This window comes from Erinaceus europaeus, chromosome 21 (genome assembly GCF_950295315.1).
Source record: "Erinaceus europaeus chromosome 21, mEriEur2.1, whole genome shotgun sequence".
Lineage (NCBI taxonomy): Eukaryota > Metazoa > Chordata > Mammalia > Eulipotyphla > Erinaceidae > Erinaceus > Erinaceus europaeus.
The window spans coordinates 13247248-13271469 of NC_080182.1; the positions used below are offsets into that span (position 1 = coordinate 13247248).

General features: G+C 42.2%; 1 protein-coding gene across 15 annotated transcripts in view; it reads right to left on the reverse strand.

The window, feature by feature from the left end:
- The window catches only part of THRB (thyroid hormone receptor beta), a 480256-nt gene that overhangs the window by 13980 nt on the left and 442054 nt on the right, over nt 1-24222 (reverse strand). For all 15 annotated transcript variants that reach the window (XM_060180429.1, XM_060180427.1, XM_060180435.1 and 12 more), the window contains 3 exons: nt 20970-21117; nt 17059-17264; nt 4418-4564 (listed from right to left, as the gene is read on the reverse strand). In XM_060180429.1, the coding sequence (XP_060036412.1) occupies nt 4418-4564; nt 17059-17264; nt 20970-21117 (501 nt within the window). The remainder of the gene's footprint in view (nt 1-4417; nt 4565-17058; nt 17265-20969; nt 21118-24222) is intronic.

Here is a 24222-nt window from a genome sequence, read left to right on the forward strand (position 1 = left end):
TCCTTTCTTTTCCTCTCCTTTCCTCCCCTTCCCTTTCCTTTCTTTTCCTTTCCTCTTCCTATTCTTCTTCCTCCTCCTCCTTCTTTTTCCTCTCTCTCTCTCTCTCTCTCTCTCTCTCTCCCCCTCCTTTTTCTCTTCCTTGGTATGAGCATCCAAAGGGGAGCATGATTGTCAGACCCGCTCAAGTTATACCATAACAAAATCAAGAGTTCCTCTTCAGACAATAAGGACTAGGAACAAAGGTACCATGGAGAGAGGGGAATCAAGGAAGAACAGGAAACAATAAAGAGCTCACCAAGAGTGAAAGGAAACAGCAGCGCAAGCACAGAGGCGAGAGTGCACCCCCCTTCTGAGAATAGTTTGGCATCATTGATAAAACAAAACAAAACAAACAAACAACACCTTGAAAAGGAAGTATTGCCCTTAATCCTTTATTTCTTCTAGAATTTGTCCTTAGGACCTTGGTGTTGTGAACAGCCACAGGCAGGGCATTTATAGGAAACACTGGAAGTGAACCAAAGATCCAGAAAAGTAGGTAACCGAAATTATGATAAAGCTGTTCTTTGGAATTCTTTGTGGTCACTAAAAATTATTTTGTGAAAGATTACTTAAAGGATCTCTTCTGCAGCTGAGTGTAACATGAGAGTATGATAATTACCTGTTTCTTTATCTGGGTACTGATCACATTGGTGTGTTAAGGCTGTGAACATACACACAGTTGCACCTTTATGGCATGTGGCACTTTACTATTTAATAAAAAGTTTATAAAATAGTTTCATAAATAGAACCTTGTGGTCTAGCTTATGTCAATATATTTCATATATTTATTTATGTTTGTGGGTACACACACACACATGTATTTCAGAAAAGACTATAATGGGCTCTAAAATGTCAGCTTTATATCCCTTGGTGGTGTTACCATAAGTTATGCAGTGTTACATAAGTTAGTGAGTGCTAATGAATTTTCATGGTCATAGCCATATATATCTCTACCCTAAATACAGATCTGTCTAAATCCCTTCTCCAGGACCTACGAGTCCCTCTGTGACTCTGTTGCAGGGCTGACAGCCAGCACATCTGGCCCTGTGGCCCTTACTGCAATGACAGAGGGTAAGGTCTTACCTGGCTGTGAGTATCAGACACCTACAACCTCAGGCACACTACCATGTCCCTTGAGGGAGGCTTAGAAATAGACAATGAGGAGCATCAGAGGAGGTCTGCTCTCAGGTTTTTGTTGAGAAATCTGGTCAGAGCCTGGTGGTTCTGCCTCTGTATATAAGCTTTCTTCCTTTCCCTTGCACCAAAGGAAGGGACTCTGGGAAGGAATGGAATGAGGCCTGGGTGGGGGGTGGGGGGTAGAGAGTGTGAGGGGGTTTGGAGACCTTGATGGGGAGTGGGGAAAGGAGTATGTAGCAGATTCCTGCTGCACAAAACTGAGAAACCATACATGTGTATTTAAAAGAACGGAACAATCTTGTATAGTACAATAAATGCTAACCATGGGATTTTCAAACTAAACCAAATTTACAAATAACTTGGTTATAACAAAAAACTATCTTTTGCTTTCTTCTAGAAATAGACCTACCCTATGATCCTGCAATTCCTCTCCTGGGGATATATCCTAAGAAACCCAACATATCCATCCCAAAAGATCTGTGTACACATATGTTCTTAGCAGCACAATTTATAACAGCCCAAACCTGGAAGCAACCCAGGTATCCAAACAGATGAGTGGCTGAGCAAGTTGTGGTCTATATACACAATAGAATACCACTCAGCTATTAAAATTGGTGACTTCACCGTTTTCAGCCGATCTTGGATGAACCTTGAAAAATTCATGTTAAGTGAAATAAGTCAGAAACAGAAGGATGAATATGGGATGATCTTAACTCTCAGGCAGAAGTTGAAAAACAAGATCAGAAGAGCAAACACAGGTAGAACCTGAATTGGAATTGGCATATTGCACCAAAGTAAAAGACTCTGGGGGTGGGGATGGGGCGGAGAATACAGATCCAAAAAGGATGACAGAAGACCTAGTGGGGGTTGTATTGTTATATGGAAAACTGAGAAATGTCATGCATGTACAAACTATTGTATTTACTGTTGAATGTAAAACATTAATTCCCCAATAAAGAAATAATAAAAAAAAACCCTATCTATTGCCTTCTTAAACTCTAAGACAACAAGAACTTCCCCCACTCTCTGTAAAACCCATATTTCTCCCCGGCCTGGGACCTTTGGGGCAAGGCTCGTTTTCCTGCCCGCTTCTCTCAGTCCATACCATTTGATACTGCATTTGCTGATCCCAGCCAATTCAATGCAACCAGTACCACCTCAATGTGTTTCACTTTGGACAGTGTATAGAGATGCCAGGTGTGGGATGTCAACCTTTCAGCTCCATTTGTCCAGTGAAAATGTTCCTAGCTTATAGGACTTCTTAATTCCATTTCGGGTGGTGCACTTCCTAACAAAGCCACAGAACCAGGGTCCATGAGATAGAGCACATGTCCACATGTATCCATAAGCTAGGGGAAAACATAGACCTTAAAGTAAAAGTATGCAATGAGTGTAGCAAGCAAGTAGAAAGACCTAAAAACAAGTCAGCATCAAGTACTTAATCAAATAGTTTCTACTTATCTAGACACCCTCCTCACCCACTTTCTGTTTCACTTCTCTCAATCACTCTAAGGCTAACCTTGTCAGATAAAGTAAGGTCTACAAAAGCTGGATAAGAGCAAGAGACTGGCAGACTCTAATGATGGCTTTCTTGGTCACTAGCAGGCCACCCCATCATCCAGGGCCTAGAGCTCTAACAGATCCCTCTCTCCACCACTGCTGGTCATCTCCATCAGGAACAGTGTTGGACCCACTTTTGGGCCTCTACAGGACTTTGATCTTAATGTAGAACAATGGTAGAGAATGCCCCAATTTTCAAAGGGAGACCGGGTCAGCAATAGACTCTGACACTTGAGGAAGATGGATCCTGCAATGAGTGCAGCCTAGAATGATCCTAGCTATGACCACGGAATGCGAGCTCAGACCTACAGGGATGCAGAGGTTACACAGGCTCCTGTGCCGGATACAGGCCCCAGACCAAATCAATGGGCTTTACAGTGAACGTTATTTATGTACTATCTCCATATTTGGGAGCTTCTCTCTGCCCTCATCTAACTTTCTTTCTTTTCTTTTTCTTTGTTTAAAAATTATTTTTTCATTTTTTCTTTTTTCTTTTCTTTATCAGACCACTGCCCAGCTCTGGCTTATGGTGGTGCTGGGGATTGAACGTGGGACCTTTGGTGCCTCAGGCCTGTGAATCTTTTTGCATAACCATATGCTATGTCCTCAGTCAGGGATACTGATGACTCAGGTATTACCCAAGGATTTTACATGTTCGTATACCTAATTCTCTCAATAGTTGGAATATCTATGTCTGGAGAACGAACTCAAGACTCATGCATGTGTGAGACTATAACTAAGCAGCTTTGCAGAAGTTTTTTTCATTGTTTATTTTAGAGAGAAGGATAACAACACACAGTGAAAACAGACAACACAGCACTGCTCCACTGTCGAAGAAGCCCCCCCCCGGACCATCTGTGCTGCTCTTCTGTGTTTCTTCTCCTTGCACATGGTAAGCACAAGTTCCACTGGGTGAGCTAGCATATGAGATAGTGGATGTCTGCAGACATTAACTGGAATCCGATTCTTGTTGAGGCAACTAACTATAGAACCGCAGCTCTCAGCTACAACAGAACAGGGCTCTTTAAATTAGGGACTCAGTGTCTTTAAGTTAGGGATTAAGTGAGCTCTTCTGGGTAAGTACTTCAGGATGTCCTGAAGATGGGACAAGAGGGACCATTTAAGATGCCAAGAGTCTGGCTTTGTGAGGGTCGCTTAGCTTGTTTTGGAGAATCCAGAAACAGCTGCACAGTCATCTTAATGGGATATACAGCACAAAGAATATAGACTTAGATTAAATCATGCCCCAGATTTGGATAAATTAATTTCATCTCTTTGATTTTAATTTTTGCCAGCTGTAAAATGGGGGTTAATGCAAACTACCCTGCAGATCTGCTCTAAGAACTGGATTTAATCTGGGCAAACTTGAGCATGGTAATTAGGACATAGCAAGTGCTGAATAAATGGAAGTCTTGCAACCATTAGTCCCCTGGGGCTGGAGTCAGGTGATGACTAAGACTTTCACTGATCTCACCTGCATAAGCTAGTGAGCTAATGCTCAGCAGAGAATGCGGAGGGGAAATGAAGCAGAGTGGCATTTTCATTTTGTACTGACATGGCTTTTCTATGACTAAGTCCCTACAGGTCCCTACCGGTTAACATTAAATTATACTGTCCAGTTTTCCTAAAAGTTGATGGAAATGTTACAACAGTAATGCAGAAGGAAAAGCAACTTCCTTACCTCACAAAACATAGGCAACTTTTTGGCAAAATCCACCACTCTGGTAATTGCTGGTGTGATGATTTTTGTAAAATGGCTGAAGGCTTCCAAGTCAACCTTTCCACCTTCTGGGGCATTTACTATTGGTGCTTGTCCAATGTCTTCTGGCTAAGGAGGAGAAGGAACAGAGGCTTAAATGACTATGTTGAAGGGATCTTTATTTACCAGAGTGCTCAAGTGTCAGAAGATACCTTCAAAGCTGACATACTATATGGTCTCCGATTTTCACACTGTTTAGCAAATAAGTTCTTACACCACTTTGTTCTCTGACCAGAACCAAGTGATTGATGTATTTGACCAATCTTAGTACTAGTTCTAAAAAATGCCCAGTTCACAGGCTTTTTGCCACAGAAAGTGTGAGACAGAAAGAGAAGAGGGGGGATGGACAGGAGTCTAGGGGCTGGGCGGTGGTGCACCTGATTAAGTGCACATAGTACTAAGCACAAGGTCCTGTGCAAGGACTTGGGTTCGAGCCCCAATCCCCAACTGTAAGGGGAATGCTTCACAAGCAGTGAAGCAGGTCTATGAGTGTCTATCTTTCTCTAGCTCTCCTTCCTCTCTCAATTTCTCTGTCCTACCCAATAAAATGAAAAAAAGGACTGCCAGGAGCAGTGGGTTTGTAGTGCTGGGACTGGCACCAAGCCCCAGTGATAACCCTGGAGGCATAAAAGAAACAAACAAAAACCAAAATAAAAAACCTTCCACATAAACAAACAACAAACAAACAGAACCCCACAGGAATCTACGGTCTGCTTCTCAGTGCTCAAAGTGCCAGGTGACCTTGAGCACACTACACATCTCTGCTGTCATTGTGTGGAGGCTGGCTGCAGTGTGGGTCGTGACGGGGGCACGAGATGAGGAGTCCTGGCAACAGCACCAGGTAGATTCAGTCTTCTTTCTACCCTGGGCACCGGGGCTTGAAGATTCCATCTTCCCTACACATTCCAGTTGGATCAGGTCTCTGCAGCTGAGGAAAATTCTTGCTGGCTGTCTGTAGGACACTGTGCTGTACAAAGCTGGCATGCTTAAGGCTAGAGTTGGGTATGTAACGTCCCAAGGTCCTTCTGGCCTGTTTATTTGCCCAAGAACAATCCATGGCCTTGTTGCTCAAAGGTTGGCATGGCAACATGGGTGTCAAATGATGAACCTTTTTTCAAGCTGCTCTAACAGTGCCTTATGCTGGTGTATGAGTTTCAGGTGTGCGTCCTTGAAAATCAGCATCAAGGGGAGGAACAATGGCACACATGGTGGAGCAAACCTGTTACAATGTGCAAGGACTTGGGTTCAAGTCCCTGGTCCTCACCTGCAGGGGGAAAGTCTCATGAGTGGTAAAGTAGTACTGCACCTGTCTCTCTCTCTCTCTTTCCTTTTAATTTTAAATCATTATCTTTATTTATTTACTGGATAGAGACACTTAGAAATTGAGAGGGTAGGGGAGATAGACAGGGAGAGAGACAGAGAGACACTTGCAACACTGCTTTACTACTTGCAAAGCTTTCCCACTGCAGATGGGGACTGGGGGCTCGAACCTGGGTCCTTACATGCTGTATCAGGTGCGTTCAACCAGGTGCAACACCGCACCGGTCTCTCTCTCCTCTCTCCCCCCGCTTCTCTATGGACTTTTTTCTACCTCTATTCAATAAATACATACATTAAATATTTTGAAAAAAATCAGCATCAAAATCACGATGACATCAAGTTCACCACTGAAAGTCCCACTCCACTCGGAGAGCTGTTAGAGGTGCAGACTCTCAGCCCTCTCCCCAGGCCTCATGTCTGCACGAGTATTGTTGCAGACTCCCCTGCCTTCCCACTGTGCTCTTGTCCACTGTGCCACTGAGCAGTGAGTGAATGCCCCAGCCTGGCGTTTAGTGACTGTCACAGTGTGATGGTGTGCATCTTTTCTGTCACTAGGGCTTTCTGCCAGGACCAGTACTCCCTGTTGCCCCACCCCCCCTTTTTGTTTTTTGTCATTGTGACCATAATAACCAGAATTTGTCTGCAGCTTACAGTGAGTCAGCTCCCTCATGTTATAATCTGAGATAGTTGTCAAGTGAAATAACATGTGCTCAGGAGGTTAAGAACAAGCTGTTGAGACCAGGACTGGAGTCTCAGCGGGCAGGAGTTCACACAGCAACCTGTAGGAGTGCCACACTTTCTCCTTTACTTTGACACCTTTACACCCTGTACACTCTGACACCAACGGACAGAGACTTCCTCTCTTCTTCATATCCCCATTGCAGACTCTCTGTCTTCCAGGAAGTCATGAATGTGAACAAAAGGGATCAGAAGCTCAAGTGCCGCTCAGTGGTGGTGGCCACCTATACCTGATCCCACAGTGAGCAGCTAAGAACAAAACACCCCGTGGGTGGGTGATGGGGAAGAGTTGGAAGAGATGGAAAGGAGGAACTGGCACTGCAGGCTGGATCTTTCACTTGCAGAGAAGTGAGGACACTGCCAAGTGATAAGACTTTGGTCTAATGTTTCCTTGTGCAGAGAATCACATGATTTCTGTACTGCAGTCTCAGAAGTAGAGTACAAACACTGGTATTTATAACAAGCTTTCCAGGACATGCTGGTTTGAGAGCACACTTCTGAGAGCCATCACACTTGCAGGAGCCTTGCCCAGCTCAGGGTCCTTCCCTATTACTGCCCCCCTCTTTTGTAGAAAGAAACGCAGAGGACAATTCTTTTACTCTCGTTGCCAAGGCAGCAGGGTCAACAGGAGCAGTCCAGGCCCTCCAAGGGTGTGGTAGGAGTTGTGGTTACAGCCTAAAGGAGAATTTTCAAGTATATTTCATAACTCAGTGTGATGGCATTGACGTCCTGTTTATTTTATTTTTTGCATTTTTGTTGTTTGTTTTGGGCCAGTGAGTGGAAAAGAAAGAAAATTGGTTTCTGTCATGTTTTCATAATGAACGGCGATGTTTGGGGGGGCAACAGTTGGCATGGCAAGCCTGTGGAAGGAAGGCTACTGTTCTGCTGACTCTCCAGATGCAGATGTAGGGATGGGACAGTCACAAGAGTAGCTTCTTTCTTTTTCTGACTTTTCTTACAGAGACTGAGCTAAGAAAAAAAATGACTTTGGTTCCTCCTTTCCTGTCTTCTTTATGGTCTTGACAAATCTTCTTACCCTGAAGATGAGGCTCCTTTCACTTGCCTTGTCTACTTTATAACTCTGTTATGAAGGTCAATTCACAAACGGAATGCTACTACACGTATGAAGACACAGGAATTTAAAATACAAACACACACAGCAGTGTAGGGTGAATTTTTTTTTTAAATGAAAAGATTTAATAACAAGGTTTAGCTTGGTTGAATCCAAACACCTTCAGATTGAGCACTGGTAGAGCTAATGTGATGATTTTTACTTCTTTTTCTTTTCTTCTTCTTCTTTTTTCCCCCAGTGTAGACTAGGGGAAGAAACTGTAAATCAAACAACCTTAGCATGATCTTGGGATAATTTCCGATGATCTTTTTTTTTTTCTCTCAAGAGAGACAATGGGGTTAGAGAGAGAAAGAAGACAGACACTATAGCATTGCTCCGTCATTGGTGGACCTTCCTCTGGTGCTGTGGTTATCCCATATGGCCATGGCTCAATCCCACACCCTCAAGCATTCTCTATGGGATAAAATATCTCTTGGACCCTCAATTCTCATCTGACTTTCTTCTCCTTTGTTTGCCCTAAATAGACATCCTGAGATAGCCCAGCTAAACGACTAATGTTTCCTTCCCAATCTACCTTATACTTTTCTATCTGGGGGCTATCTTTTCCCCCCGACTTTTGCTTTCTCCAAAGTTCTTCCTACTATCTCTCATCTCTGTCTATAGCAAATCCTATCTAATTCAAATCTTCACTAATGAGACCTCCTAGATGAACTGATTTTGAAATGGTGTCTATTTCATTTGAACACACATGGTGACCTACACAGAGTAATTATACGGCATTTAATATTATCACTTATAATTATCCTACATAACTATATATGTATTATATATGAGTCATATGTAAGATGTAACATTATCTAGGGGGAAAGGGAAAAAAAAAACCTTACACATCTTGGGTCTAAGACATTGGGCCAATGGTGGAGGGCAGAATGCTTGTTGGCTGAGTACCAGTGATGTAATAATACATGTGATCAACCAATCTTTCCTGAGAAAATACCATGGGTCAAACCTAGTTTCAGATGGTGAGGCTTCAGCAATGAATGATGCTGAAGTATCCTCAAGGAACTTTCACTGTAGTGAAGGAAAACAGAAAGAAAAATAAAAAAGTGCACTCACTGAAGAATTTGAGTCTGTGTTAAGACAGGTAATGACAAGCTAGTACATAGGGGTCAGGAGCTGGGGACAGGCAGCCAGAGCCCATTTGAGAAATAATGTGTTGAGCTCTGACTTGGAGAATGTCAAGGAGGCAGCATTCATGGAGCCAAAGGAAGAAGGTGTAAGGCAGAGGGCAAAGGCAATGTGAAGTCCGGAGGCCAGAAAGGAGTGTGGAGATGACATAGGTACAGGGCAGAGGTCCTGTGATGCTGAGCCTTGTGGGCATATTCTTCATGTAACGGGACACCACTGAAGGGCTTTAAACAGGGGAATGGCCTGATGGGATGGATGGTTGTTATGCAGAGAAAAGTTATGAGACCAGGCAGGTAGCATCAGTGGTTTAGTTGGGAGCTGGAGTGGGCTGGATCACAGAGGTGGGCAGTAGAGACAGAGAGAAGAAAACCTACAAACATATAAAGCCAAGGAGATAGCACCACTGGTAGTGTGACTGACTTTTAAACCCAAGGCACCAGAAGTCCCAGGTTCAATCCTTGCCAGCACCATAAACCAGAGATGAGTAGTGTTCTTATTTAAAAAAAAAAAAATTACACCATATCTTTGGTTACTCCTCCCACTTTTTTTTTTTCCAAATTCATGTGTTTCAGTTCTCTATATTCCACATAAAGTGAAACCATCCAGAAGTTGTCCTTTGCCTCTTTACTTATCCAAGCATATTCACCTCCAGTTCCATGCATTTTGTCCCCAAGGACAAAAATATCATCTTTTTAAAACCTGCAGAGTCCACTGAATATGTCCCAAATCACCTCTAAAACTTTGTGAGAACTATAGTGGTTATTATTACAGGAGGCAGAGAGAGGGAAGGAGGGAACAGAACTCTGGTAATGGGTGTGCTGTGGAACTCTATACCTGTAATCTTATAGTCTTGTAAACTATTATTCATGATTAATTTAATTTATTATTAGTTAGCATAATTTGTATTAATATTATATATTACACACTAATATATTATATAGCATATATAGAACATATAACAAAATAATAGAATAATTATTAATTATTTATTAATAAATCATTATAATTTATTACTAAACAACTAATCAAATTATATTAAGTTAAAAATGTCTCTGCCAATATAAGATCTGAACTTTTTGTAACTTAAAATAAATACTATTTTCACATAAGAGATATCTTTGGATTAAAACAAAGATTTCTGATGTGTTAGATATGGAATGAGGAACAGTAAGAAATCCAGAGAGTTGCTTCAAGTCACATAATTAAAAACCAAATAGGTAGGTTGACTCAATTCAGGTTGACTGCTTCCCATAACTATGCCTGTAACTATTGCCCATAACTATGCAGCTCTGATAGGAGCAGCAAGAGAAGCAGACACCTTCCTAATTGATAGCACCTGTCCCATCACCACACAAGCTTCACAAGCCCAAATGGCCCATCCTACCAACCTTTTTGCCTGTGTCTCATTTCTAAGGCTACTTCAGTTGAGAATGTTTGAAGTCAATAGCTCTGCCAGAAAAGTGAAGGGCAGGCCTGATCTACTTCTGGTGATCACACTGGACTCTTGGGAGGGAAATTCATGCAAAGCCATATGTTTCGTGTAAATTATGGGAGCAGAGAAGTGACACAATATTGACAGGAAATGTCGTTGTTGGTGTGGGGTTTGCCCCAAGCCCAGTGTTTCCCTGGGCGGAGACATGCTGATTTCTTGTTTTCAGCAGCTTCTCCTTACTCCCTTCTCTGTCCACATCTACTTTGCACCAGCACTGTCACTACAAACCAATCACTGGTGGTTCATTTGGGCATTGCTAGTCACCAGAGATTGGAGTGGACTGCAGAAAAACTAAAAGAAAATTATATGATTTCAGTGCTTTTGGAAGCTGTTTTTAAATGGAAGTTATTTTTTAAAAGTGGCTTTAGAATTACTATTGAAATCTGCATGGCTTTTGCCAAGTTCCCTGCTTGCCAGTGACAATCATTTTCTCAAACTCCAATATAAATTTGAAACTCAGTGTCAACACCAGTCTCTATATCTGACTTGAGTCCTAGTTTTAGGGCAAAAAATGAAGTTCCTTTTGGGGAGTAAGTTACTGATACATTCTAGATAAATGCACACTCATGGTTTTTATGACAACATATAATTTGTAATTCTTATGATACACTACTATACTATTAGCATAATAGACCTCCTCAAATTTGTTTTCAGAAAAAGATGAGCCATCATCACATAGAAATAAATGAAAATATATGTGTAGTGATGTTGTAAGCAAAAATAAAAAAAGGGGGGGTGTTATCAGCCACATGGGAAACGCAAATTACAACATGTAGAAGTCGATTCAGGATCTTGTTACTGTTCAGGAAAGCTGGCTTTCGAAAAGGATTTTTATTTTATTTTGCTTTTTTACTGCCAGGGTTATCACTGGCATTCATGCCTGCACAGCTTTGCCATTCCCGGTGGCCATTTTTTATTTTTCTTTCGGTTTTGACAAATGGAGAGAGAGAGAGAGAGAGAGAGAGAGAGAGAGAGACCTGCAACACTGCCCTGTCACTCATGAAGCTTCTCCTCCTCTTCCAGGTAGGGACCGGGGTCTTGAACACAGGTCTACATACATGGTGACAGGTATATGCTCCACAGGGTGAATCACTACCCAGGCCCTAGGGAAAGACTCTTAATGTCTTTGCAGGGCTAAGTTACCACTCAAAAGAGAGAGATTTTTATCCTAAGCATAAATACTCAACTGGAATCGTGCTTCTGCCAGGAGCGTGTATAAATATGTAAACTGGCTGAGATACCAGGCTTAACTGTACTGTCTCTGAGGATGGGCCAGGGGAACAATATGTAGCAATCGGCAAATATTTACTGCGTTCTACTCTGGTTACCTACCTCTGTGTCACAAACCACCTTGAGACTTAGTGACTGAAATCAACACATTTTTCTTTTTTCTGTGAGAATTCTGGGGATTGAATAGATGATTCTCACCAGGAGTCCTTTATATCACTGTCACCAAATGGTACTGGCAGTTTCTTCTTTCTTTCTTTCTTTCTTTCTTTCTTTCTTTCTTTCTTTCTTTCTCTCTCTCTCTCTCTCTCTCTCTCTCTCTCTCTCTCACTCTCTCTCTCTCTGTCTCATGTCTGGACTGGTTGGGACTGTTTCCACAAGGTTTTCTCAAGGGTCAATTTGGGCTTCCATATATATATTTTCCCATGGTACATGGTAATGGTAGCTGGCTTCCTTCAGAGAAACCAGATAACCTCTCCTCTTCCAACGTAACTAAGTGGAAACTCAAAGCTCAAGGTTCCTTATGATTTAGCCATAGAAATTGCCAATCATTACTTCTGCTAGAATCCATAATTTATAGAAATCACAGACCAGTCCAGATTAACGGTGGGAGGGGAACAGACTCTTTAACTCTCCATAGGAGAGAATGACTGGGGTAACTGGAAGGAGAGAATTTGGGCTTGGAAATAGTTCACCTGGTTGAGCATACACCTTTCTGTGTATGAAAGGCCTTGGCCTGAATCCTGCCACCACATGGGAACACTGAGAGCAGTACCAGGGAGCTCCACAGATTGTGGAGCAGGGTTTTGACATCTATCCTATCTTGACAATGCATAACAACAAAAAGTTGGGCTGAAACACCACTCAGGAATTGGCATGGATGTCTTTGCTCCATGATGCCTTTCCTTCATGGAAGAGTTAGACATATAGGGGTCTCGGCAGTGGTGCACCCAGTTAAGTGCACATAGTATGAAGTGTAAGGACCCATGCAAGGATCTGGGTTTGAGCCCCCGGCTCCCCACCTGCAGGGGTTGGGGGGTGAGGGAGGTTTGGGGGGTTGCTTCACAAGTAGTGAAGCAGGTCTGCAGGTGTCTATCTTACCCTGTCTACCTCCCCCTCCCCTCTCAATTTCTCTCTGTCCTAGCCAATAAAAAGGAAGAAAATGGCTGTCAGGAGTAGTGGATTTATAGTGTTGGCACCGAGCCCTAGCAATAACCGTGGAGGCAAAAAAAAGAAAAAAGACGTATAAATAAAAACAAAACAGAAAAAAAAAAAAACTACATAAGGCCAGCTATTCTAAGTGTGATGGTAGCACAACAACCAAGATCCTTTCTAACCTGGGAGACAGACTTCACTCCGCCTAATAATAACCTACTCAAAGGACTTGCATTGTTACCTATCCAGCTGTTGTCTTGTATTTCCTCACCGCTCTGTCCAGTGTGATTACGGGCTTCTCAGACGGATAGGGGTAGAGTGGGAAGGTTGCCTTTACCTGGCACAATGGTTCACAGTGGCATCATTTTTTAACTGACCCACAGACCTCCACTTAGAGAGCTGAACTTGCTGTTATCATCACAGCACTCCAACACTTTAACAAGCAGCCTATTAATATCCCTTTTTAAAAAATTGTGGTTGATGTGGTAAAGAATATCGGTTCTGGGGAGTCGGGCTGTAGCGCAGCGGGTTAAGCGCAGGTGGCGCAAAGCACAAGGACCGGCATAAGGATCCCGGTTCGAACCCCGGCTCCCCACCTGCAGGGGAGTCGCTTCACAGGCGGTGAAGCAGGTCTGCAGGTGTCTATCTTTCTCTCCTCCTCTCTGTCTTCCCCTCCTCTCTCCATTTCTCTCTGTCCTATCCAACAACGACAACAACAATAATAACTACAACAATAAAACAACAAGGGCAACCAAAGGGAATAAATAAATAAAATAAATATTTTTTTAAAAAAAGAATATCCGTTCTGGGGGGGGGGGCAGGTGGTGGTGCACCTGGTCAAGTGCACGCACTGCCATGCACAAAGACCCCAGTTCAAGCCCCCAGCCCTCTACCTGCAGGGGGAATGCTTCATGAGTGGTAAAGCAGGGCTGTAGGGGTCTCTCTCTCTCTTTCTCTCTCTCTCTCCACCTTCCTCTCAATTTATCTCTGTTCTATCAAATAAAATAAATGAAGTTAAGAAAACATTTTGGGGGCACCAGGTGGCGGCACACCTGGTTGAGCGCACATGTTACAAGGTGCGAGGACCTGGGTTCAAGCTGCCGGTTCCCGCGTGCAGGGGGAGAGCTTTGTGAGTGGCAAAGTAGGGCTGCAGGTGTCTCTCTGTCTCTCTCCTTCTTTATCGCCCCCTTTCCTCTCAATTTCTGGCTGTTTCTTTCCAATAAATAAATAAAGATAAAAAAATTTAAGATTAAAAAATTTAAGATTAAAAAAATTGGGCTGGGGAGGCAGCTCAGAGGCATTAATTAGTAAACCGTTGTGTATTATAAACTTTTCTCCCCCTAAAGACGAACAAACTGATGAAACAACTCAGAGCCTTTGAGTTAAAAGTGCAGATCCTGCTGTCTTAATTATCAGAGAGACTGTGTGCTGTCTTCATCAGAGAGACTCTGACTCAGAGAGGTCTGGCTGCCTTTTACCTTGTAGATTTGGGCTTTTGGCACTCAGTGTCAGAGAAGCCTCCTCAGAGAAACCCGTTCTGATAACACTATTTGGAGAAGTGAAGTCTCTCTTTGTGACCAGTTTTTTTTTTTTTTTTTTCATCATGATGTCTACTTCCCTCATTGCTCTTAGTGCTACCTGCATTTGTGTTACTTGTTCAACCCTTTTTGTCGGTCTTCCTTTCCTGTGATATGGCTGACTCAATTTCTGGCACATAGTAACACTCAACAAGTGCTTTTATAAATAAAAGAACAAGTATTTAGAATCAGTTAAGAAACAATTTAGTGACAATTGAAAACTGGTTTAGTTAGATTGGTATCCAACCCCCTTTTAATATAGTACATTATTTTTGTTATTATTATTTTGTCATCATAGGCCTTTACTGCTCAGGGTTAACTGTTCCAGATAGAAAGAGAAAGATAAAGAGGCGTACAAAACAGGTCACCAGGGGGCCAGGCAGTGGCACACTCAGCTGAGTGTACAGGTTACCATGCACAGGGACCTGGGTTCAAGCCCCTGCACCCCACTGCAGTGTGTGGGGCTGGGGGAATCTGCAAGTGCAGTGAAGCAGTGCTGTAGGTGTCTCTCTTTTTCTCTCCCTTTCTATCTCCTCTTTTCCTCTCAAATTCTCTCTGCTCTATCAAATAAAAGACAGACAGACAGACAGACAGACAGACAGACACACACACACACACACACACACACACACACACACACACACACAGAGAGAAGCAGTTCACCTGAACAGTGTGCCTACTTTGCCACACACACGACTCAAGTTTAAGCCCATGCTCTACCATACTGGAGGGAACTTCAGTGCTATGGTGTCTTTCTTTCTGTTTCTGTACCTCTTTCTTTCTTTCTGAAGCACTGGAAATAAGAGAGAGAGAGAGAGATAGAGAGACAGAGATCAAGAAACAGGAGGAGAGAGGGAAATGCATGAAAGCATTGAAACTCGTCCCCAGTGCAGTGGGGGCTGGCCTTGAACCTGAGCTGCATGTATGGCAAAGCAGGCACCCTCCCAGCTGAGCTGTCTTTCCACTTCCCATCTTCTGTTGGGTTTAAAGAAAGCAGAAAGATAACATTCCTTAGAAGACCAGAATATGCACCCAATCTTCCACTTTACTTAGAGTTCAACTGATCATTTCTTTGAAATCAGATGGCAGCACCAGGTCTAGAAATGATTTCCACAATGTATATTTATGGCTGGTACCTTCTGGAAAAGGGCAGGTTTGGTCTTGGGACTAGGCAAGGCTCTATCTTGCTATGCCCCATCTATAATGGGTCACTGATTTATCTGTTCTGAAGTTGCATATCTTAAGTTTCCTGGCAGATATACCAGGGTAGAGCTGAGGGTGCTGTTCAGTGTGTGATGAGGTCACATGCTCCTGAGGTTCTCTGGGTTAGTGTAAGTGACTAAGTCACCCCACGCAGCATGAAGAACATCGATCCTGCAGCTAAGACTGAGTTCAACACTGTTACTCACTAGCTGCTGCAGCTTGTCCTTAACTTGACACATTAACTTCACTCCTTTAAACAATAGAGCTAACAGCTACATCTCCCCTGCTGAGTTAGTATAGTTAATTTATGGAAACTCTTAGAGTCCTACCTGGCACTTGGGATGGACCGTCTAATTGTCTGTTAACATCACATTAGTGGAAGCCATCAACAAAATGTTTTGGAAAACCACTACACTATAACAATGAAAGTAACTGATGACAGATGAATTATGGGTAATTGTTTCCTTTCTAAAAACAACTCCATTAAGCTTGCTGTTATACTGTTTACACACACACACACACACACACACACACACACACACTCCCATTATAATGATGATGCTGAGATAAAAGGGAAATTGGGAAATACATAGAGCTATGCAACTGTGCTCTGGGGATAAAAACAGACCCACAGGGTATCTGATGCTGGGGTTCAGTGGGGGCACTCTTAAGGGGTTCATGTTATGAATAGAGAGCAGGGCCACTCTTTGAGATGGTCAGAAATCAGTTGGTGGTGGGAGGTGAAGCCCATCTGGTGAGGTGGGTGGAGGACCTGGCTGCTGAGCCAGGAAGTCCCAGTTGGCTTTGGAGTCTGGCTCAGCCACTTTCTAAGTTGTGTGATCTTGGTTTTTGTTTTACACATTTGAAAAATTGGAATAATTTTTCTGGCCTACCTCAACTATGATATTCAAATGAGAAATGAATGGGGAGGACTCTCATAACTTATTTTTTTAATATATATAAAGACAAAACAAAAACACACAACAAAACATCATCAAATATGAAAACTCCAAGGGTTTGGAAAGGCAGGTTTTCTCTCCCTGACTCTCCCACAACCTCTGTTCCTCATTCCCATTGTCCCTCTGGGCTGGACATATTTATTTTAAGCTAGGCGTTTTGATTTCTTACAAAAATAAATTTGAGGTAGAGGACACTTAATTCTAGGGTTTATTTTCCAGACAGTATTTCGGAGTAAGCTCAGGGAACTATGTGTGCAAATGGGCACCTGAAAGAGGAAATGGGTAAATAGAAGGACAGCTAGCAGGTACAGAATTTTATTAATGAGTTGACCCTTAGTTGCCTTTCTAATAGGAAAAGCAAACCTACTTTGGATTTAGTAAACCACTTTAGAGTTCAGTAACACACAAGCAGTAGATGGTGGAAGTGAATTTTATTCTCAGGTATGTGGATCCAAAGCATGACTCTACAATCACTCAACTTCTCAGAGCTGTTGCTGCCCCTCAACGAAATAGGAGTGGGGGTGGGGAAGGAAGCCTAGGGGTGATCATAGCAGCAGCCTGAGGTCATGAAGACTAAAAAGTGGGAAGGAGGGCGCATGCAGTTGATGTTCAGAGACCCTGAAAGGGCTTACCAGGAATTTCCGTTTCTGCTTCCAGTGGCTGCCTTGAGCATTGGTGGCCACGTGGGCTTCAGTGACAGTTTTGATAAGCTCCCATTCCTCATCTGTGGGTTCTGGCTTGTGCCCGATGGATTTCTGCAGCTCTTCCCGCCGTCTCTTCTCTCGGTTCTCCTCGATCAGCTTCCGCTTTGCCAGTCGCTTGCTGTCATCCAGGACCACTGGGAAAGGGAGACAGTGAGAAAACAGACAGGGACTTCTCAGGTGCACCTCAGAATCAGTGGATGCTGCAGGGCGGGTCCCACCGGGGACATTTCTCTTCTTGGCAGCATGCCCCCGTGGACTGAGCTTTGTCCAGCTGGGAGCCCTAGGACCTAAGCCTTGTGCCTAGCCAGCTTTTCAAAACAAGGCCCTGGGATGGTTGGACACTGGGCATCGCCAGTGCACAGATGGTGCCTCAGTGATGTAGATAGGCCAAAAGGGTAGCACACCCACAGGCTCACACATGAATCAGACTATCCAGTCATCTGAATTCACTCTTAGAACTTCTGTCCCCACCCTCATGGACTCTCCAAGTACCTCTGAGTAAGAAGAACTTTGGGTTAAAAGAGAAAATTTATAGCAGAAAATGGGAGGCTGAAGATGCCTACCTAGAGGAAGACAGAACCCCAAACTGATGAGAGTAGGATTGGGCCTGTCTTGGGTTTTGCAGGTGCTCACTTTGCCTTTCTCTCTACCCAGTCCAACCTCAGTGGTGGTTAAGAAGCCCAGGCTTTGGGTTATAGAAAGATTTGTTTTGAATCTGGATACAGCCATGCTATATCTTGCTGTGTGACTTTTGGTAAAAAGTCTTGCCCTGGCTCTCTGAGCTTTCATTTATTCCTGTATAAAATAGGACTGAAAATAGCTATTTCACAGCTGTGTTCCAAATGCTTGGTCAATAGAATCATGACCTTTCTTTTCTTTCTTTCTTTCTTTCTTCCTTCCTTCCTTTTTTTTTTTTTTTTTTTGTCTCCAGGGTTATTGCTGGGGCTTGGTGCACACACTATGAATCCACTGCTCCTGGAGGCTATTTTCCCCCCATTTTTGTTGCCCTTGTTGTCATTATTGTTACTGTTCTCATTGCTGCTGTTATTGTTGGATAGGACCGAGAAAAATCGAGAGAGGAGGGGAAGACGGGGGGGGGGAAGAAAGACACCTGCAGACCTGCCTCACTGCTTGTGAAGCTTTCTCCCTGCAGGTGGGGGCTGGAGGCTTGAACCTTGGTCCTTGTGCATTGTAATGTGCACTCAACTAGGTGTGCCACCACCTACCCCTTAACAAAACCATTTTATTAGACTCTTGATAACAATCAGTAAAATAGAAAGCTCACATTTTTATCCTATAGAGTCATAACACTTTAGAAGTGGATGAGATCTTAGATATTATTGACTTCTTTCCTGTCACAGAGGAGGAAGCTGATTCAGAGAGATTGTGTCTTGCCTAAAGTCACACAGCAAGTTCATGGGAGAGCCAAGGCAAGATCCAGTACTCTTGCCTTCAGTTCTAAAACATTAGTGTCCTAGAGCTATGTCTTGATGAAGGCGTGATCTGCTAGGAAAAGAGGGAAAAAAAAAAAAAAGCAAACAAATGTAACAGGAGGGAGAGAACCAAAGACTCTGGTAATATATAAGCAGAATAATGAAAGCCCAGAACTTGTACATTTGACTCAATCTTCAAAGTCATGGGGGAAAATGACAGATGTAGGAAACAAAAATGGACCATGATAAGTTGCTGGGGATCACTTATTAAAGGGAGAGGGAATATGGGGTTGTACTCATTGCTCCGGGTCCCAAATGTTTTCACTATGCCAGTGATTGTTGCATTTGACCATTTGCTGTGCATCTCTCTAGTCTAATCCTAAAAAGAATCTGTGTGGTAAGGCACTAGTTTCACAGAAGGGAAATGCAAGGTTAAGTCTGATTGTCACACAGTTAGTAAGTAACAGATCTAGGACTTCAATTTGTTTTTCTGATTTTTAAAACCTGAGCTCTTATAAGGTCTCACTAGCGTGACCTATGATGCCCACTGTTGGGAAGCTAGGTGTACAGATGTCTGGTGATGGGTGTAGTGTGGAGCTATTCCCAGCAATCTTACACTCTTGCAAAGCATTATTAAGCACAAATAAAAACTGGTGTGTAAAAAAAAAAAAAATTGGGAGAAAAACTGAACAAACACTTCTTTCTCTAAAAGAAAAGGTCTTTCTTACCAGCAAGTAAGTCAAACTCAATATTTATATACACACACTTTAAATTGACACTGACTCATTTTATCCTCATAAGCATTCTTTTTTTTTTTAAAAAAAATCTTTCTTCCTTCCTTCCTTCCTTCCTTCCTTTCTTTCTTTCTTTCTTTCTTTCTTTCTTTCTTTCTTTCTTTCTTTCTTTCTTTCTTTCTTTCTGTTTTCCTTTTAATTGAGACAGAGAATAATTGAGAGGGAAGAGAAAGGGGGAAAAGATAGAGACACTTGAAGCACTGCTTCATCACTCCGGAAGCTCCCCAGTACGGGTGGGAGATGGGGTCTTGAACCCAAATCCTTGCCCATGGTAATGTTTGCACTTCACTGACTCTGCCACTGCTCGATTATGACACTCTTATCTTTAATTTATCAATCAAACAGCGGGATGGGTATTCACTGATAACAGTTCATCATAGTGACACATCTAAGTATCTGACTTTAATCAATCATCTTCACATATAGTTACCAGGCATATTGCTTGCAAGGGTGGAAAGCTTTCAAGAGATAAAGAACCCTGCTCAGCCAGAGGTGGAGATTAACAGGGATTTTCAGCCTAACACCCTGACACAACGCTCCTCCTTTGAAGATTCCCCATTCTGTCCTCTTTAATGGGCAAACCAGGATGTTGAACAGATTTTTAATTCTAGTTGAGAGAACCCTTCTTAACATACTAATGTTAGCCATGACAAGTTCCTTTTCACTGCTTTCTTTTTTCCTTTTTATTATCATTTTTTTAAACCAAAAGTTGAAATCCCTCAAGGACACATGAAAAACCATGCCAGCAGAAATCATAAACACGATGCCTGGCAAAAGAGAGACCATGCATTCTGAACAACATGGTTCTTATTTTATTATTAGATTAATTAAAGTGACGGGTGTAAATCCTTTGCACAGTGTGGGGAGAAGAGACCCCAAGGGCTAATCTCACCACCATATGCTCTTGCACTTGGAAAACTGGCTAGGACAACTTCGGCTTGGAATGTTTTTATGGCTAAAAATATCACAAATAACCAACTGGGGGGGTGACTCATGCAAGAGCACTCAAATTCACATTCTTCAGAAATTTCTGAACACAGTGTTTTCAGTCAGTGCCCTGTCTCTAAAAATGCCCCCACACAAACAAAATTCTCATTTCTTTTTTTGGGAAAAAAAAAAAGGACTGGTTCATGAGATTCTCACCCCATAGATAAATATATAAAGTTCAATTTTTGTATCTTGTCAGGTAAATGGACAAAGACTTGTTATGAATCTTTGTTGCAAATGGAGTATTGCTAAAAGGCAGTCTTGCAAACATGGCAGAAGTAAATGAATCACTTTCTTTCAACCACCATGTGGGTACTTTGAGAGCTGGGAGTCCGTAAGGGAGGTATAGAATGGAAGTCACTAGGTGGTGGCTGGGAATAAGGGTCTGTGAGAATGCAAAGTGCCCCTCCCCTTTCTATCTGTAGGGTGCCTGCTTTCTTTTCTGCTTATTTGATCTATTTGACTTTTTTTTTTTTTTGGTGCCAAGGATCAAACTCATGGTCTCATATATGTGAAACATGCCCTCTATTCCTAATCACTATACCTAGCCCTCTGTTTGATTTCCTTGAACCAAAAACTTCCCCAATCAATACTGACTATGAAGCAAAGGAAGAAGATTACTTACAATCTGTTGCCATGCCAACGTAGATGCATTTTTTAAAGCGACATTCCTGGCACTGATTCCGTGTGACTTTGTCTATGACACATTTTCCTTCATATTTACAAGAATAGGATGGATGGAGATTTTTCTGAATGGTTCTTCTAAAGAATCCCTATGTCAAAAAGAAAGACCCAAGATGACACTTTCGTATTTTCTAGAAGTCAGTCACTATAGCATGCTGTACATGCACTAGTGATGGATTGCTTTTGAACCTTATCTGTGTAGGGCTTGTGCTTTACCTAGTCAAATATAGGGCTATTGGCACAAAACAAATCTAAGAAATTCTCACTTTGACCTGAAGAGTACCACAGGGCTACAGATTCAACATTTTTCGGGCACTTATTTGAGGAAAAGAGGTTAACAGAAAATTCAAGTGTTTGCTTTCTTCTAAACATTGAGCAATACAAAGTGTATCAGTTTATTTCACAGTACTATAATTTTGTTGTGAACCTCATATGAAAGCTAGGTAGACATTTGCTATACTTTACAATAGAAGACAGAGAAGCAGGACACTCGGGAGCCTTTATCACTAATGAATCAGTTATAATTAAATAGATGCATTCATGACCTTTAGAGATTAGCCTTAACTCTTGTTTTTGACCCATGACCAGCTCATCAGATAGATCTTTAAGCAACAATACCTGAGGGTTAGAAAATGTCTGGTTCTCTATTAAATTTTCTCCAAAGCTCATTGCACTGGGACCCCCCCACACACACACACACAGCTCTTGCTAAGTACAGTGGTATTTGTAAACATACGCCCGCAGTTCAGTTTGTTTGTTTCATGGGAGAGTGCTTCCATAAAGCTTTCTCAAAGGATACCACTTAGCTCCAGGCTCAGGTGCCTTATGTAACATTCTCAAGGGTGTGCCATACACTAGGACCTTTCTGGATATAATGCTCAAGTTTTGGCAACTGTGCTTCTGTACTTAGGGAATTATAGTTGCGAGGACACTTATTGTGAGGGGCACATTGTAAAGTGTGGCAAATGCAGTTCATATCCTCTGACTGCCTTCTGCAACCTTGTAAAGACGGCATTCTTAATATCTCCATTGATGGGATTTAAAATGAAGCCTTCACAGATTAAATCACTTGCCTGAAATCACACAGTAAGTACATGCTAGAACTTGGCTTGGAACCTAGGAGTCTTACTGAGCTTCAAATCTTATTTACTTAACTGCGGATATGTATAAACCAAAGCCAATTTTGCTGTTTTATTTTGAGTGAACAAATTATAAATAGTTCCCTTAAAAAAAAAACCCCAAGGCTCAGCACCCTCCCTTCTGTCTTTTTGACAGAGCAGAACAGCAAAAGAATTTCTGAAGGATGTTCTCTAGTAAAGCTTACAGAGAGTCTCCAACCCTGTTAGATAAATGACGGGACTGAACTGGCAGGGATCTAAATTAAGCCCCAACTTTAATTATCACAATTGATTTTCCTTGGATTTGATTGTGTACCACTTGCATGTTCTTCACTCAGACATAAGAGTTTTATAATATAAAAGTCAAGGGTAGGATTTTTATTCTTATTCTTATTATTATTGGGTAAAACAGTGGGAAGTGGAAATCACTGAAGTGAATGCACTTGATTTGGGGGCATGTCCTCAAATTCCTGATTTTCACGTTTCAAGTTCAAGCAGAAAGATTGTCATATTATATTTCAGTTTTGTATCCATTAACACTTGAGTATGCTAATCAGAATGATGTTGTTAGACTGTTAGAAGATTTATTATAACACACCTGGGGCAGGTATTTGAAATGTTAACAGTGTGTCTCCGGAAACTCAAGGTGAGCAAATCCTACCAAGGGCTGAATGGCAGGGCCTGCTTTGTACGTAAGAAATAAGCTTTCCTGTGAATCTCCCCCATCTGTTAGCATCTGTCAAATTCACCCTGAGAGGATTACTCCTACCTCGAGGGTAAAGGAAACCTGGACATTTTGGGTAAGAAAACACATTTCATAGACAGAAAAGGTTGGAGCCGGGTGACACACCTCCATCTTCAGATTTTTCAAGATTCCCTAGGAAAGAAGAAATGTCCACACCATCCAGAGAAAATACTGCCAGCTGCTACAGGGACAGGGACAGGGACAGGGACAGGGAGACTGCTGCCCGAGCTGAAGCCGGGGACCTCCTTTCCTCACTCAGACTCTGATAGTGACTTGTGGTCTGGGGAGCACTGAAGAGTCAAGCAAGACTAAGGTGTGATAGCCAGTTCATTTCTTCCAAAAGGCTACTGTGTGAATTTTGAAATGGAATGAATGAAGTGATTTATACTTTGCACAGAAAGAGTTGAAGTAGCTAGCTCCTTTATTTTTTCCCCTATCTCTTTTAAAATTTAATTAACAAATTAATTTGAAAAGGCAGAGAGAAGTTAAGAGGGGGAGGGAAGATAGATCAATAGATCGACAGATAGAGACACCTGCAGTCCTGCTTCACCACTAGTGAAGCTTCCTCTGCAGGTGGGGGACGAATACTTGAACCAGGATCCTTATGCACTGTAGGGTGTGGCCTCAACCAGAGCCGTCTTTTCTGTGGTTTTTCTTGGGCACTTCATGGACCAAAACCCTGTTAAGATACTGGCCCCTCCCCACTGTAATAAAAGCATATCTTGACACATTTGAGAAACTGCTTCATTTTAGTAAATGTAAAGATGTTAAGAGCCGTTAACTTAAAAAAAGGTAACAAAAATGAACTTTTGGAAGTGAGTTGGGAAAGAAAATATTTAACATACTCTACATGTAAAACTAAGTTGGTAAAACAAATGACCAAAACACCAGGTGGAGGTCTTGTGTTTACAAGTCAGCATCAGACATTTTGAGAACTAGGTGCATTTGCTAATTACTTTGAGATGAGGCGCTAATCAGTGTGACAAGAGTTAAGTTGAGGGCAGCCTTCTAGTTCAATATTTGGGCAGTTGTTAAAAAGTTCTTTTTTTTTTTTTTTTTTCATAGAGACACAGTGGCAGAAAGAAAGAATGAAATAGATGACAACACCAGAAATTCTTTCAATGTGGTGAGGGCCAGGCTCAAACTTGAGTTGCACATGTGGCAAAGCTGCTATTTTGCTCACATTTTGTGACTTTCTTTTAAAAACACTTTATTGTGGGGCAATAGTCTTTCTAGATAAGATGCATGAAAACTGATATACCAGAACCTAATGGGGGTTGAACTGTTATGCGAGAAACTGGAAATGCTATATATGTACAACCTATTTTAGT